The sequence below is a fragment of the Gymnoscopelus braueri genome (genome assembly GCF_963280865.1).
Source record: "Gymnoscopelus braueri genome assembly, chromosome: 14".
Taxonomy (NCBI): Eukaryota; Metazoa; Chordata; class Actinopteri; order Myctophiformes; family Myctophidae; genus Gymnoscopelus; species Gymnoscopelus braueri.
This window is the reverse complement of record NC_137619.1, coordinates 16,574,843-16,593,076: the sequence shown is the minus strand read 5'-3', so window position 1 is coordinate 16,593,076 and position 18,234 is coordinate 16,574,843. Positions and strand designations below refer to the sequence as shown.

Sequence of the window (18,234 nt, the reverse complement as noted above, 5' to 3'; positions counted from 1 at the left end):
CAGATCATTCTGTTGTGTCTGTGTACGTGCAGCTTGCCAGACACACACTGTTACCATGACAAGTGCCATTAGGCACACCAGCAGTTCTCTACTTATACTGTAGTTCATACATTCCCCTGCCTTTGATAAAATCTCACATCTATGTGTTTGTGTGTGTGTGTGTGTGTGTGTGTGTGTGTGTGTGTGTGTGTGTGTGTGTGTGTGTGTGTGTGTGTGTGGCCAGTATTTGTCTAGAAACAGGACACAGCTGATGTAACGACCGTGGCAAAAGAAGGTCAGCCCAGTAGGCTACGTGAACGGTTCTATCTTTGTATCGGTGCATCAACTGGCATACTTGATCAAAATCATTCAAAAACAATGCAAGGACACATAAACTGAAGATACATTAAGTCAAGTCAAGTCAAATTTTATTATAGCCCAATATCACAAAACATGTCCCAAAGGGCTGTACACGAAAACAGACAGTTAAAAAAAACTTTGATTATAAGGATTGCTGATTAGGAAACTGAAAAAGCATTTCATCACGTAGAAAATAGGTAGAATGCTGCCCAAGTAAAATGCCAAGCAGCTATGTTTATATCATGGGAATTCATATTTGTTTGTTTTTTTACCTCTGCAAGTAGGTATTTGAACCATGGTTGAAGGGTGTGTGTGTGTGTGTGTGTGCATGTGCGTGTGCATGTGTGTGTCAGTCAGAGACAAGATGTCAGACATGAGGTACAGACTCAGTGAGCACAGTCTTGCGATCGAGAAAGGTCGTCACAGGCAGACCTGTATCCCGAGAGAAGACAGACTATGCACCCACTGCACACAAAATGAAGTGGAAACCGAGCTACACTTCCTAACCGTCTGTCCATTGTACCAAGACATCAGAGACACATACTTCCCACAGATTACAACCACACACAGAGATTTGGAAAACATGACCAATGACAAAAAACTCCCATATCTGCTGGGCGAAGTACAACAATGTGCAAACACAGCAGCAAGATTCGTGAGTTGCTGTGATAGGAGAAGGATATCAAACGGACCACAACCACCCTAAAGACTAATCATTGTGTATATTCCTGCACTATACCTGCACCCAGTGATCTTGGTACATAGAAATTGATCTATTGAAGATTCTGACTTTCAAATGTACACATTTTTTGTTTTGATTGTATTGCTGTATTGTTGTATTGTGCTTTCTGCTTTGGCAATGTAAACGTATGTTTTCTCATGCCAATAAAGCCCTTTGAATTGAATTGAATTGATGTCTCTGACCCAATGTTGAATGCACTTATTGTAAGTCGCTTTGGATAAAAGCGTCTGCTAAATGACTGTAATGTAATGTAATGTAATGTAATGTAATGTACAACTTAGAGCATCCAGATAAAACTGACAGCACTTTACATTGAGATTGCTTCTGATTGTGTGAATTCTGCCCGTGATAGGCCATACATTCCTGAGGGTCACCTGTATTTGACAAAAGCCTAACTTGTACTTCATATAGAATATAACGGCATCGTACGACATATGAATTAGGATGCCTGAAGTAGGCTACTCTGAAATCTGAATAGACTTGTCGGATCCCATCAGTCTGCACCCCCCCCCCCCCCCCACACACACACACACACAGTAAAATCAACATTAATTCATCCATTTTCACACTGAAATGAAGACTCAGGATTTGACTGTGTAAGGTCTACAATACAAGATAGGATAACGCCATCATAATCATTATTCTTTTTGGGGTTGGGCGGGGTTGTGCACAGCTGAGAGATAGCGTGTGTGCACCCATGACCACCCACATGGATAAAAGAGGAATGATGTCTGTCGGTGAGCTGTGGAGACAAAGGCAACAGGCCTCGCCATTCCCTCAGATACCTAGAAATTTGTCAGAAGTCATATGAACTCTTAAGGAAGTCCTTCGTTTTCATCAGAAGGGGAAATTCCCTCTTTGTATGAAGATCACAACTCGAGTGTATTCACTGTTTATGTTCCCGTCCCCGCCTTTTTCAAGTTTAATGGTCATAAAAATGGCTTGGCATTCATTTGCGAGATGTCTGTCATTTATACAAACACATCTTTCTTTTGCATGCAACCAGCAGGTGCTGTTTGTTCTGGTAGATAATTGCAGGTTAGACCTTTTTTTTCCTTCTTTTTTTTTTAACAGGTAATTGAAATAATTAGGTTTCTTAGAGAGAGAGACTGGATTCTGAGCTGTGATCATAATTTGGGGAACGTGAGAAACAATGTTTTGATTTCTGGATATTTGGAAGGTAATAAAATGCAACAGGCCTACACAGTATTGCGTGTGAACATCTGGCACGCTGCCAGGTGAGGCAACCTGCAAAGAGCTGGTTGCATAAGAAGAAAAGTACAGTATGTTTTGATTTGTGAAGTGTGAAGTGTGTGTGTGTGTGTGTGTGTGTGTGTGTGTGTGTGTGTGTGTGTGTGTGTGTGTGTGTGTGTGTGTGTGGTCCATGCAGTGAGTGATAATGGCAATGAGCCACCTTTCGCATCTAATTAGGCTACTGATGGTTCTAAACAAGCAGTCATAGTTTCCTGTTAATCTTGATTGGAACTATTCTGAGAATAGTATTGGTATGACATGTAGGCGTGCCACTACCAGAATCCAATCAACAAGCAATGGAAAAGATGCACCTGTTGGAAAATATTGCATGGCATTTGCATTCTTCCATCATGCACACATTTCCATGTTGTGAAAAACTCAATAACACAATATTTGAGTCTATTTGAACCTTTCTTGAAAAGGGCAATAGGATTTAAAAACGGCAATAGTGTCATTCTGGATGGAAAGATGACAGAAGTGATTACCCCAACTCAGAAGGCTCTGACCCAACTCAGATGTCGAGGTAAATTCACTTAGTTGAACCTCTGGCGCCCTCTAGTGGAGACATGCAACAAGCACTCCCCCGAACTACAACTCCCACAACACCATTTTCGAATAAGGAAAGGCTGACCTCAGCGTGAGCGTCACGTGGTAGCGGTAGTGTAGTGGCCAACACACTACCGACTGTAAACACGCATGTTACTGGGGTATATGATGAGGCGGCGGTAGTTCACAGTGAAAACAGAGAGAAAAGCACAAACTGAGAATAGAACATTTGAACGGGGCGAAACCATAGAGGGCGAAACTCAACTTTGCGACACACATCCGGGTTTTTGACCAATAAGCACCTTTGTTTGACCCGGATTCGGGACAGCTGACGCTTCTCCGGGCCACTCTGCTCCGGGCCAAACAAAGGCATCACGTGACGTTGATCCCCTTCCCCTATTCGCTCATACTAGGACATAACATATTTGTAGGCAGAATACTGTTTTGAAGAAGTAGAAGCTCATGTAAAAATGGATCACAAACCTGTCAGGGCGATATTGTTTGATCTGGACAACACACTCATTGATACAGCAGGTGCAGGTGGAGTAGCAATACAAAAGGTATGTTTACTGTACATATTTTTCTTTTGGTTTTCTAACTGTTAATATATGATGTTTTGCATAGTAGTGTATATTTGTCTGTCATTAAATGTTTCGATGAATTGAGTACAAAGGACCTCAATGGAAACATAGCCAGGCTTTCTTGGGTTTAAAATCCTCTTAGCAGACCTTGTATTGAACTGTAGTTTCCTGTGCTTTTTTTGTGCAAACTGCTAATAAAGTATTCAATCAATATTCAATCAAGGTGAGCCGACTTTTGAGGACCACGCTTGGCCGCGATGACACCATCATCGGTCAAATGTGTGACAAGTTCAAAGAGAGGCTTCTTCGTGAGAGGTTTGACCCTACCGATGATGGCAAAACCATAGATGTGGTGCGAGTGGGCCACTGGGAGGAAAGCATCCGAGAAGTTGCAGGCAGTTGTCCCTCATCCTCCTCCTCCTTGGCCAGTGAGTGCTACTACCTGTGGAAACACAGTCGCCTGGAGCAACTCAGCATATCACCTGAAACACACAGCCTGCTGAAGGAACTCAGGCCCAGGTACAAAGGACCCCAATGGAAACAAGCCATAGGCTTTCTGGGGTTTAAAATCCTCCCGAGCAGACCTTGTATTGAACTGTACTTTCCTGTGCTTTTTCTTTTGCAAACTGCTCGATAACGTATTCAATCAATCAATCAGGTACAAGCTGCTCCTGCTGACCAATGGGGAAACTCAGACACAACGGGAGAAGGTGGCGGCAGTGGGATGCGAGGAGTTATTTGATGCCATCGTGGTGGGAGGAGAGCATGCTGAGGAGAAACCCTGTGTCTCCATCTTCACACACTGCTTCACGCTGCTGGATGTCGAGCCCCAGGACTGTGTCATGGTCGGAGATTCCCTGGACACAGACATCCAGGGTGGCTTCAACGCAGGGGTTCGAGCGACAGTTTGGCTCAACAACAGGGGAGTCGTCCCGCCTGACTGTTGTGTCAAGCCAGACTATACCGTCACAACCGTTTTAGACATACCCAATATTCTGGCAGACTTTAATTGAGGCCAGATAGTGACTGAAGCGTAATGTTTATCAAGCAATCGAAGATGATCAGATGAATATAAGGGCGTCTTTTATTTTACCTGAATCATTTTAAGTGTATATTATTGATATAATAATATTCTTAACTTGAACTGTTGTCATATGTAAATTATAATATTCAGCTGCTCGTTTGACAGGAAGACATGGAATACACTATGCAGGTCCACCTTTTAATTATTATTATTTTGTTCAGTTAATTTAATTCAAATTGAGCTGAGCCCGTACATTCTCAGTGTTAAGTTAATTTACTGTGTACTTTAGTTTATTACATGATGTCACCTGATGGTGTCTAGTCTAACCAATACTGTATGTTGGGGAGAGGCCAACATACAGTGTAAACACTTGCAGTGTTTACATTCCAGGTTAGCCACTTTAAACCTGGCGCAGGTGTGTAATCTCAATGTAAAATTGACAGCACTTTACATTGAGATTGCTTCTGATTGGGTGATGTCTGCCCAATCCTTTGAAGTGCTATGCTCTTTCCTGTGATAGGCCATACATGCCTGAGGCTCACCTGTATATGACAAAGGCCTAACTTGTACTTCATATAAAAAATAACGGCATAGTACTGTACGACATATGAATTAGGATGCATAAAATAGGCTTTACCCTGAATAGACTTGTCTGATCCCATCAGCCTGCCTCCCTCCCAAACCCAGCATCCATATTCTGAGGGGAACGTTGGCCCAAAATAGCCGATCTACAAGCTCACAACGCGTCACACTGCAATGCGTTGTGAGCTTGTAGATCGGCAATTTTTGGCAAAGATATTTGGTGTATAGGGAAACAAGCTGTATAGATGCGCCACCCCACTTCTAAAAGTAGCACTACACCCTGGTTGTGTCATAATGAACATAATGTACAGATTCAGTCATTCTGTCAGGGAAAGTGTTGTCCTGTAGATTTCCATCTTTTGACCTGCCACCTCTCCCTTCAACCTCAAATATGCCCTTAAACATCTCATTGATGTGAGAGGCCTGGTCACACAAGAAAAATGGAGATGCTTCACAATCTGATGATTGGGGTTTGAATCTTAGACCTTTATTTTGTGTAGTGGTCACATGTTAACTCCACCAAGCAGGATGTAATTAGTTAGGCTCAGAAATCCCCTTGATCATTTTGTTTCTTCTTATCAATGTATGATCATTTGTCTAATTGTTTGTTTTTCTTCAGTAAAATCCTGCCAACTACATCACATGGCTTGTTCCTTGATGCGAGTTCCTATATTGACACATACTATACTATGTCATAAAAGCTGAAGTCATGCAATACTTCAGTTTAAACAAAATGCCATACAGTACCGTTAATGTTATACAATGCCATAATACTATGTACTTGTTGGCCTAAATTGCTCACAGCACAGCTATCTGTTTTTGTATTTAATTCTTGATTGGTGTTTGGAAGTAGTTGGATTCCCTTCAACCTCAAATACCTATGAAAAACCTGTCATCTATGGTGCTTCCTATGGTGCCTCCCTGTCTTCTATGGTGCTTCCGTCATACCTGCTAAACTCAGACCGTCCGATAACAGGAGATTTTTTTCCCAGGGGGGGGCTCTTGACCACGCTGGGGGTCCCCCCCCCCCCAGGAATTTTTTAACAGAGTAGATTTAATTTCCAGTATTCTGGTGGATTTTGGGAGTTTGACACTTGTATCAGGCTTTACTTACATAGGATCCATTAAAAAGTTAAAAGTAGCAATAAAAGGACCATATTTAATAATAACATTTTGCTGGGGACCCCCTGGAACCCCCCCAAGGACCCCTGGGGGGCCCTGGACCCCACTTTGAGAACCAATGCTTAATGCTTTTTGAAAGTCCTGAAAAAAAACATCGACTCGCACAACAAAAATCGTCAAGACACACCATCCGGTTTACTTCCCGTATCTGCATAGTCTCGCGTCGCTATCTGCGTGAAGTGGGCGGACTTCTTTTTAGGAGACCGGAAGCAGGTTGGCGTCGGCCCACTTCACGCAGATAGCTACGCGAGACGCGAGACTATGCAGATACGGGAAGTAAACCGGAGATGGTGTCTTGCCAAATTGTGTTGCGCGAGTCTTGTTTTTTTTGTCGATCTGCTGTTTTTGCTATTTTAGAATGTTTATGCTGAAAAGTAACAGTTTTGGCCATAATGAGGTTTCCGCCCGACAGACATATTTATATTGCACATGCAAAATTGCTGCCATACGAAAACGTATTGTTACTGCACGGTTTATTATTTTTATTTTCATTTGTAATAAAATGTCACTGACACCCAAAATCTGGAAATTACATCTACTCTGTTAAAAATTTCCTGGGGGGGGGGGACCCTGGGGGGTTGACCCCCAGCATATCATTTTTATATAAATGCATTTGACTACAAAAGGCAAAAAGTCACGTGACTATCAAGTATTTTGGTCTCATGTTGTTGCTGCAACACCTGCTGGCTGAAAAAAGTAAATGCAGGGCTTTATAAAAGGCACTGACAACATAATTATTCATAGCATATTTTTATTGTGTATATACATTACGTAGATAAATTACTGATAGCATTCTTTCTATGTTGGTGGGGAAATGTAAGGTTTGTGCGTGAGGAATCTAAAACTTGCCTTATATTCATAGGAAGGGGGGAAACCATAGACAATTATGAATGATTAATTCCACTTAATAAACTTACAATATCACTGGTGTTCACCGTTAACTTAGGCTACGGGGTTGGGAAAATCTAAAACTTAAAATGTAATCAAAAAGTTGCACAAAGACGTTTCTTTTCAACAGACGTCTCTACCCACTGGGCACACAATACAACGCCCAAACGCCGTGCATACGCTGTCCAAGTCAGACGTGTGTTGACGTCGTTTCAACGTATTTTTTGCAAAACAGCTGCTGACTGAGGTCTGACTCGGACGTATGCCCGGCGTATGGGCGTTGTATTGTGTGTGCCCAGTGGGTAGAGATATCTGTTGAAAAGACACGTCTTTTACAACGTTGATACGACGTCGTCGCTAAACGCTGATGGATTACTGAATGAATTACGAAATGGTAGAATCCTCCCACCCCCTCTAAATTCAATAAATCTAAGATATGATTGCCATTAACTACCTGTGACATCATCAGCAGAGATTCTAAGGCAGTTCTACTCTGTAACAGTAAAGGGGTTTCAGGGGAAACCAGCAAAATGAGGAAGAATATAATAAAAGACTGTCTTGCTAATAAAGCGTCTTTACAGTCTTTTTTATAAAAAAAACTAATATATGTATATATATAAAATATAAACGATGCTGGCACAGTCTCCAATCCAGTGTACCATTTGCTTCAATAACTTCATATTGACATTGTCATCCAGTAAGTACCCTACCTGACACAGGGTCAATTTCTCAATGCTCCAACCACTACAGATGTGCTAGTTATATGGTATTAACATACTCTGCCACACAGATTGGTTCAAATATCCTTTTATTCATTTAAGTCCCAGATTTCAGCTTTAAACAATCTTAGCACAAGCAAATGTCAGGCACCTGCCTGTTCTATTACAAAATGGCTTCATGTTCTTTGTTTAGCCTTGCTAATGAAGTTTTAACAGTACAATTAGGTATAGAAAAACATTTTGCATACATAAAATGGAAAATATTTCCATAATAGAACATTCTGGGATGCATACAGGAAGCATCTTCATTCACTGTCCTGTGGCATTCATTTGACCTCTAATTTGACTTTGATATTCATTGCTGAAAGCTCAGCTACAAAGTAGCGGAAGACGTAAGGCACAGACACAGTGTCGATAGAGTCGCTTTTTCCACAAAGGCGGCAGACAGTCTTGCGGTGGCACGTGGACGACCACGAGGGTGGCGGCTTCTCTAGCAGAGGAGAGAGCAGGCTGCCACAGTCCACACACACCTGGGCTACCGAACGATCCGAACAGTTGAAGAGTCGGTCGTGAAGCAGGAACGATGTGCCGTGAGCCAGCAACGCATCTCGCTCCATCTCCCCAAAGCGGATGCCTCCCTGGATGTTCCTCCCTCCCACTGGCTGGTTGGTCACTCTGTCTCGAGCTCCTGTGGTCCTCACCTGGAACTTATCGGAGACCATGTGACGCAGCCGCTGGTAATAGACGACACCGATGAAGATGTCCGCCTCCAGCTCCAGGCCACTCAGGCCGCTGTAGAGCCGCTCTGTGCCATAAAAATTGTAGCCCGCTGCCTGCAGCATGGTGCCAAAATGTTCCAGCGCAACGCTGTCTTCTGAGAAGGTGAAGGGTGTGGCATCATGGCTCAGGCCATGAAGGGCAGCGGACTTTCCAGCCATACTCTCAATCAGCATTCCAATGGTCATGCGGGAGGGGAACCCGTGAGGGTTGAACAGGATGTCAGGGGTCATGCCGCTCTCTGTGAAGGGCATATCCTCAGCGGGCCACAAGCGGCTCAGAATGCCCTTTTGACCGTGGCGGCTGGCAAACTTGTCACCGATGGTGGGGTTGCGTGGCACACGTACGGTAATGCAGACGCGCTTGAAACGGCCGGAGCCTGCGTCATTGCTGCAGATCTTTATGTTGTCAACGACGCATGTCTCTTGGTTCCTAAAAGCAAGACAGGGGCAAAATGTGTAATTTGTTGTCTTTTGTTCCAATATGAGATATCCACCATTTGAAAGTAAAAGTAAATGAAAAATTATGGTACTTTTCAGAAAGATAAGTCTTTGGTCCAAAAATAACACACATTCCTTTATATGTTAGAGATTTTAAATAAATAATTTAAGGTTACAATTAACACCCCTAAAAGTAAATATTTCTGCCCCAAAAGGACATGATTTCAAAACAATATTAGTTAAAAGGAAGACTTAACACTTCATCCAACCATGTCATCATAAATCAGTCCTCACAAATGCCCACTATAGGAATAGTACCGTTTTGAGCTACTCGCTCTGTCTCAGATGCAAGCTATGGATGGCTCAAATAATTACCATTGGTGGGGATTTCAAACTAATGGAAATGACAGAGGTTCTCTTCCTGGAATGTTGGCAAAACAGTAGGCATAGCCAGTATGCTCATTTTCCTGGACAAGCTCGAAATCTAGTGAGAAATACACCCTGATGATGTCATTGGTAGAGTAGAGGGTAAATGTTCAAGCCATTCAGAGCCTGGCTCTGAGACACAGCGTGTGTAGACAGAAATGGTACAATTATATAGTAAGCATTAGTGTGGATCGATATATGGAGATAATAATTGGGAAGAAATTAACAAAACAGATGCAATAAATAGACAGTTCATAACATGCAATTCACCACTTTTACTTACTTATAGAGGATGACATGGCTCTGGCCAGTATTGGTGTTGATGTAACTGTAGAAGGGGTCTCCATACTTTATCACAGCCCCGATGGGGGGTAATCCATCAGCATCCAGTTTGCCATTCACCTTAGTATCATCCGGTTTGGTACCAAACTCGACGCTCTCATCTCCTTTCACCTTGTCAGTCAGGTCCACCAACTCCGTTTTATAGACAGAGCCATGGGCAAAACCCCTCTCCCACGATGACTTGTTCACAATCTAACCAAATAAGATATCGTTAACAAAGTCCCTTCCATCCAAAACACTTAACCATCTTCAACTAGGGATGGGTATTGGCAACAATCTCACGATACGATACGTATCACGATACTTGGGTCACGATACGATTATATTGCGATACGCATCACGATACTTGGGTCGTATCACGATATTGCGATATATTGCGATATATTGTGATATATTGCGATATATACATATATCACAACTACATATTGTTTATATATACACTACATATTGAGTAGCTGCAGATCTGTGATAGGTTCTTTGAATATATATATTTTTTTTTTAATCGCGATATTGATACTGGAGTATCGATACAGTATCGCGAAATAAAATATCGCGATATATCGTGATATCGATAATATTGCCCATCCCTATCTTCAACCTAGTTGTTTAATATCTCACCATAGCGTCCTCCATGTCGTAGCCAGTGTAAGAGATGACAGCCACAATGGCATTGGTTCCAATTGGGTAATTGTCCATATCGTAGTGGTCGTACATGGAAGGCCTGACCAGAGGGCTCTGGGGCGTCTGAAGGCGGTAGAGTTTGTTATCCGAGCGATCCTGGAACGAGTGGAGGGGGAAGCCCATGGTCTGCTTACCTGCAAACAAAGAGGTGTGTGTGTGTGTTAGGAAGACAGGTAATAGGCCTTCAATGTCAATCATTCCTAACCTGATTGTCTGGGGGATTACCTTTTCCAGAGCCTACTGCTCTTGGTCTAGTTGTTTAAAAAAAAAAACTTAACCTTACCCATCTGACACTGGTACATGTTCCTGGGACTCTGGTTGTGGTCCGAGTAAGGGATGAAGCTGGCCACCACGCTCAGCATGCTGTGGGGAAACAGCTCCTGATGTGTGCTCACTCCAGGTTCAATCTCATCTTCAACGACGGCAACATTCATGTAAAGCTGTATTGCAGAGTTACCACATCAGCATCCACCATGCAATACAAAAACGATAATAAGATCAGCCTGATGTGTGTTTTGGGAAGCGGTTTCATGCACCTTAGCAGTTAGTACTACCTCCGTACCTGTTCATAAACGCCAATCAACTCTTCTTTGCCAAGGGCTAGGTTGCGAACAGGCCGCACCATTCGGCAAGGTGTTGTGAAGAGGTACAGGGCAGGATAGAGGCTGGCCTTTCCTGTTTTGGGAACTAGCACTATCTCAGTCCAAGGAGGAATCTTCTTCTCTTTCAACACCTACAGCAGAGTGGTACATAAATAAGAAACATGCATACGATCTTTCCATTACACGCTGGCGGTCATTAAGGCTTTGTTCAGCCTGCAGGCAAATCGGATTTGTTTCTCAAATACTATCATTAACACATTGACTGCCAATCACGTAGATCTACGCGAACCGATTTAAAGCCGCCACGTGCCAATCGCGTAGATCTACGTGAAGTGAAAAAAAAATGTTTTTTTTTCCAATTTCACCCAAAGACCAAGGAGATATGATTAGTTGAAGATCTAGACTCCTATCCACTTCCTTGTTAACTTAAAAAGTCTGTATTTCGGCTCCTGAGCCTACTTTTTTTTTTCCAATTAAAAACTCTGGCACTGGCTAAAAAAATATGAAAATACCTCTAGCAGTTAATGGGTTAAGGCTGACTGCCCACACTGTAATTTGCAAGTGATCAGATCGGATTTGTGCATTCAGAAATAGGCGTGATATATAGGCATGATCTACAAGCTCACAAAGTGTCGAGAGAGGTGACACATTATGAGCTTGTAGATCAGCTATTTTCGGCGTGCCCAGACTGAGATGTATCTTTAGAAATCAGATTTGAATCGCGTTTAAAACAACCTAGAAATGTGGTTCAAATCTGATTCACAAAAATCTATTTTCAAACAACCTAGCAATGTGGTTCAAATCCGATTCACAAAAATGTATTTCCATGTGTGCTTTTTAAGTGTTCAGATGTTTTGGCCTATCCAGATTGGTTTTATCAAGTCTGATTTGGGCTGCTAGTCTGAACAGTTCACACCGCCAGTGCAACGCAGTATAGACGCGTGTGAAGTGCCACCCATAGCACCAACTGGAGAACACACAATTTTTTTTTCTAGAAATAGAACAGAGGGCGTATCAGAACGCCAGGCGGGACGTCAACACGTGCCGTGCACATTCACCGCCACCAGTGTGGGGTAGGTACACAGACAATAATGGGGAGGCTGTTTTGATGCGTGCCATTATTATACCATCATAAAACACACATGGTGACTTGATATACCTTGAATGTGCGCAGTGACTCAACCAGGATCGGAGCTAATTCAGCCTCAATCCAGCCCACCACAGCTCCATCCAGGACCACGGGGTAGCAGTCAGAATAGGATTGAGTGGGAGAACCATCCACAGGCGTCACACCTTGGTCACAAGAGTGAGACAGACACGTTACCTTGCTAATTTAATATCTTTAAAAAGGTGCAGTAAGTGATTTTCTTTTGTTAGTTAAGTCTTAAATAACTGTATTCGACTCTTCAGCTCTTTAATGAACAGAAAATAAATTTTCAGGTGGGGCTGCCAATCTAAAAAACAAAGAAGAAGAAAACTCTGCACTTCCTGTAGCAGGCAAAAGACACTCACCCAGGGAGCAGAGCAGGGCTGGCAAGGTGGTGGTGGGCCAGGCCTGAGTCACAATCTCACAACTGGCAGTCATGTGGTTCATTAGGCCACAAGGCTCTCCGTCCGGGGTGTGGACGGGACACAGGAAGCCCCAGGATTCAGGCAGCAGTTTACGCACCGTGGTGGTCCTCATCTTGGCAAAGGCTGCACCTCTGTGCACACAGCGGAAGTGGGAGAGGTAGCGGACAAAGTTGAGCTTGTCGGCAACCACACATAAGCCTGTGTCCTGGAGCATGCCCAGACCTGAGGAAGGATGGACAAGAGTTATGGCAGCGTGATTATTTAAAACAGCATGATTCTATGTTGAACATGGAGACATTTCAATGTCCCAGTATTAGGGAATGTCTCCACCAGGAAACTTTCCCTAATAGTTATGTATGCAGTTACATTTCTACCTAGAGCCATGAAAAGGTAGCGAGGCATGTAAAATAGTGGTAAAATAGAGATGAGCAATTATGTTATGGTTTGTTTTAGTCTTTCTTAGATGGTGGGGATTTGCATCATTTAAAACAACTAGATCGGTGCCTTATGTCACTATATTTTCCCAATTTCGTGAAAGTATGCAAACCTCAATTTAGTTCAACTATGTGTGATGAACAGCTTGTCTGACATGGTCAGTTTATGGTACACAAAGTATGTTCTCTATTAAAACATTATTGTATGCATTATGGGGCACATTGGTACATGCTGTGATGCTGACAGTAAAGACATGACCTTGGTTTATGATCACTGAACTAAATACACCAGATACAGGTAGATGGTCATACCTGTCTTGGAGCTGAGATTTCCAGTGGCCAGGAGATATTCAAAAGGCTTGGACACCTCTGTGCCCGTGTTGAAAATCTTGAGAAGATTCTCTGAGTTCACTCCTCCGGTCAACTTGCTGGCCCTCTTGTCCATTGAAAGCTTGATAGACACCAACCAGGCAGTCATTCTCTCCTGTTAGCATATCAGAGATGTTAAAAACATAATCGCTAAATATATGCTGTCTTTTCCTGTACATTTTATTATTTAATAAAAATGACATTGTATATTCTGTATATAACAACATTGAGAGCAAAATAGAATACAATCTTTATCGAAGGAAACCCAGCACAGAAATTAGCATTCTGACAACTAGAGATGACCATTAGAGGCAGTCGTGGCTCAGAATGTAGAGCAACTGTTTGAGGACTGGAAGGTTCCCGGTTTAATCCCCAGCTCCTCCTGTCTTAATGTTTAAGTGTCCTTGAGCAACCTTACTTAACCCCTACCTGCCTCTGCCATTGGTGTGTGAATGGATGAATATAGTTATAGAAATGCATTTTACCATTATATGAGACAACTGCAATGATCAATACATACCTTCAAGAACATGAGGTAGAACTGGCCAGGAGTGAGCACTTCCTGACACATTAGACTGTCAGGATTCTCCTCCATGCACTCCTGCTTGGCAAAGGTGAAAAGCTTCCGGGTCATCATACACAGCAGGTAGAATTTCTCCACATCTGACTTGAGGTGGATGCAGATGCACTCACTGAAGAAAACACAACACAGCAATGCATCTAAACCAGACGTTTTCAAAAATGTTGTGACCAAGTCTCACCAATGGGCAAGTAAAAATCCCAGGGCACACCTGTATTTATAGCAAAAATAGCCGATCTACCTTGATTCATTATTGTGAACTTGTAGATCAGCTGTTTTTGTTAAAAACATTAATAATAATAATTTTGCAGATAATAACAAAATAGGACTGCCAAAGTGGTTAAATATATTGCCTCTGCACTAGGAAATGAGCACGCACAAAGTACTGATATAGTCAATTTTAAAAAAAGCACAGTTTGGGAACCACTGATCTAAGCAACGAAGCCCAAGATATGTTTTTGTCAAACTGATGACTTTCGCAGTAGTAGTCCCCACCCAAAAAAGCACCATGCTGAAAGCTTACTCTAGCAGGAAGTTGGCACATTGCTCATGAGTGTACCACTCAGGCAGGTTCATCTTGACTCGGAAGCGCTCTCCTAGGTAACTGAGCACATTGCTGCGGGTGGTACAGGCCTGCTCCGTGACAATGCGCAGAATCTCTGACACACAGCTCTTGTAGAAGGAGTTGTCTTCGCGGCCTTTGATCAGCTCCTGGTATATCTGGAAGTCTGTTAAGTCCACCAGGGCCTGAATGAAAGAAGCATTGTTAATGGACACAACACACTTTCGGTTTTATCTAAAATAGTTAAGTCACACATAAATGCTTTAAATATATATATATATATATATATATCTCTAATGCTAGAGACAGTCTAGTTGCTCAGGCAGTGTGCCCACCACATGCAATAGCTCAGATTTCAGTCCTGCAGTAAACTTAAAGGAACACTTTGCTGTTTTTCATCCATATGAGTCCTCACTGAAGGATGGTACCATCTCTGTCTACTGTGGATAGCTGCAAAATGTACCTGATGATGACATACATCATTGACATATCTGACTCAATCCTCTATCCTCGAGAGGCACAGGTCAAGGCACTTACCCGATTTTAAGTTAGTGCCTTCTCATACTTTCCGCTGCTTGCCCTAAGATTCCTTTCTCTCTACACTTAGGTCTAAATACCAAGCGAAACTGCCTAAAAACATAATTAAAAATACACAAAATGACGATAGATATTTGAATTAAATAGGGGTTTTAATTGTGTGCATTTCAAATGGGGATAAGATGACTGCATTTATTAAGCACAAATGGCAAAAATGGCATAGGGCTTATATTGTCCTTAAATTTAAACAGTTCATAAATACATTCTCCACCTTGATCTAAATTACCTTGAGTGCAAATCCCAGGGGAAGGAAGAAGAGCTCTTTGTGGTATATGAAGTTCAGCATCACTGTCCCGTTTTCCAGGTAATGTAGGTTCATGTTGTTAGCAGTATGCTCCTCCTTCACACATCGCATGGAGATGCCTAAGAACAAAGCAAATCACTTATGTTTGAGAGTCCCCAGAGTTGGAGTGAGACTGATTAACTCATTGGCACTTTAATTTCTATTAGTTTGTACACAGAAATGCTCATTACTCACAGTATCCTTCCTAGCTGTCCCAACTTACCATATTGAGTGTACCCCTGACCTCTGTTCTTCCATTTCGGTCTTGACATTGCAATAGGATAGTTCCTCCTTGGCATGATCAGCATACGGATAACCTTCTCATTTCCGTTCACAATAAAATAACCACCCATTTCCTATTGTTGTGCCAGGGAAAGTTGCAAATTAAACCAAGTGCATAAAACCGATACAGGTGAGTTACTGTAATTTCTAGTGATGCAGCTCTTACTTCCGCCTCTTCATGGTGTTTAATGAGCTCTTTGGGGGACATGCCATGTAGATTACACAACTTGGACTTCACCATGATGGGTACTTGTCCCAGAGACTGTTTGATGACGCCTCTGGGAACACCATTGACAGACCAGGTGACATCTGCCTGAGGAGATACAGAACACTAGATATGAAAATACTAACCTATGTTACCATGCCCAAGAAGACTCTCATAGCTCATACACGTATCACTCTTTGAATAGCAATGTGCATGGTAAAAAAGAAGCACACAATACAAGGCGTATTCATACTCGACGTAAGACCCTCAAGTAAGCATAAGGAACGGAGGGGGAAACCAAAAAGGGGAGGGAGGGTTTGTCCGTCGATTATGTCATCCGTCAGGTTGAGCTCTGAGCTCAACATGACGTACGTTCATTGCTTCCCTCTGGAGGATGAATAGCCTCTTGGCCCTAATCACGCATAAGAAACGTGTCAAGCTATGAATGCACTGACGTAAAGAACGTACCAGTTCCTCACCCCCGACCTACGTCAATCCCCATCTCCGTCTAGTATGTACGACACTTTAGCTAGCAGTTTTTATATAGCACACTACGTCAAGTGTCCAGACACAGTTCCAGATCCAAAGATATACTGGACAATCACTACTTTTAAAACAATCCAAATCATCCATTTAAGTTGGGCAGTAATAATGGTGACAGAAGTCACAATTGTATATGAATCTCAAACTTACCACAATTTTGCCTTTGTATGAAGATCTTCTTCCCCTACACTCTGCCGGGAACACCCGCAGCTCCTTGCAGACACCCCCCTTGACGACCACTGGTTTGTGGATGGTGGCCTCAACAAAAGCAAGGCTGATGCGATCATTTCTGAAAGAGAACTCCAAAGGCGGAATTGCCTGGAAAAGTGATGGCACAACACATAAGGCAGAGAAAGCTTCAACTAGATGGTTATAAACAGAATACATCTACCTGAGATTATTGTAATGTCGGGTATCTGTTATTTTATTTTTTAGGTTTCCACCGTAGTGGGCACCTCAAATACCTCAAAATTGTACTTAAGTACAGTAGGCTTGAGTTAAGTACATGTACTTAAGCTAACAAAGTGAAAATCGCCTCCTCGCTGCTACATTAATATAAGAGACATTATGCTGACAGTTGCATGGTATTAAATGAGTTAGTTGATAGAATTTAACGTTACACTTAAAACTTTTCCGAATGGCACAACTGTCTGAAAAGCACTAATCACCACATGGTGTCGCCACAGCACCACACACACACACACACACACACACACACACACACACACACACACACACACACACACACACATAAAGCCCTACAGAGTATGACTTTAATAAATACTCCAATGTACGACTGTACACGTCGCTTGCCCCGGCAATAACTGATCTAACAACATGTCACAATTCTGCAAGCGACAATGGAATATATTATGTGTTTTAACAGCTGACAAATTAGCCAAAGTCAATGAAGCAGATCTACAAGCTCACAATGCGAGGCATTGTGAGCTTGCATGCAGACAGGCTATTTTCAAATAGCCTAAATGCATATAGGGCTTAAGTGGGTAATGTATGTTTTGTAATAAACAAAATCCACAAAGTAACTAGTAACTACAGTTTTCAAATAATTGTAGTGGAGTAAAAGTACAATATTTGCCTGAGGTGTAGTGGAGTAGAAGTAAAAGTACAGAAATTTGGAAATACGCCAGTAACGTAAAAAACATCTCAAACTTGTACTTAAGTACAGTACTTGAGTAAATGTACTCAGTTACTTTACACCACTGTTGAGAAGAACAGCAACACGGCGACCTACCAGCACAGTCCGAGTCAGTCCGTCTGTTACAGCCTGGTCAAATGAGTCAACGTGAGCCCTGGTTAGATCCTGAACAGCGGCCTGCTGCGTCGCGTTTGGGACTCCGTATCCTTTTTTCGCTAATCCTTTGATACTGGTAGCTTTCGGCAAACTACTCCATTTATTAGAAAAGTCCATGTTGTGTAGAGGTACTGAGGTACGGTGCTCATGCACGGTACATGTTTACCTCATGTGCAGCATGGTGCTGCTGGTGACACAGGAAGTACAACCCCCTCTGCCTAGGAAGTGAAAGACGCCACTGGTCGCTGGCATTAAAGGGACAGAGTTCAATTCTATGGTTCATTAGAGCAGTGGAGTGGTTCTCAACCTGTGGGGGTCCCCACATGATTTTGTAGGGGTCCCCGGATGACCGTGAAGTGACAATTTAAGG

General features: G+C 42.5%; 2 protein-coding genes across 2 annotated transcripts; one reads left to right on the top strand and one right to left on the bottom strand.

The window, feature by feature from the left end:
- Positions 1-2,976: 2,976 nt before the first annotated feature.
- On the top strand, positions 2,977-6,014 carry nanp (N-acetylneuraminic acid phosphatase). The gene is made up of 3 exons (XM_080450008.1): positions 2,977-3,441; positions 3,686-3,981; positions 4,121-6,014. The coding sequence occupies exons 1-3, from the start codon at positions 3,352-3,354 to the stop codon at positions 4,473-4,475; spliced, it is 741 nt and encodes a 246-aa protein (XP_080306134.1). The 5' UTR covers positions 2,977-3,351; the 3' UTR covers positions 4,476-6,014.
- A 1,921-nt stretch (positions 6,015-7,935) lies between these two features.
- Positions 7,936-18,050, bottom strand: polr1b (RNA polymerase I subunit B). The gene is made up of 15 exons (XM_080449345.1): positions 17,805-18,050; positions 16,703-16,870; positions 15,971-16,117; positions 15,746-15,878; positions 15,466-15,602; positions 14,604-14,827; positions 14,021-14,192; positions 13,444-13,615; positions 12,638-12,919; positions 12,285-12,418; positions 11,086-11,256; positions 10,807-10,963; positions 10,461-10,657; positions 9,784-10,034; positions 7,936-9,066 (listed from the first exon to the last, which is right to left on the bottom strand). The coding sequence occupies exons 1-15, from the start codon at positions 17,979-17,981 to the stop codon at positions 8,184-8,186; spliced, it is 3,405 nt and encodes a 1,134-aa protein (XP_080305471.1). The 5' UTR covers positions 17,982-18,050; the 3' UTR covers positions 7,936-8,183.
- Positions 18,051-18,234: the final 184 nt, after the last annotated feature.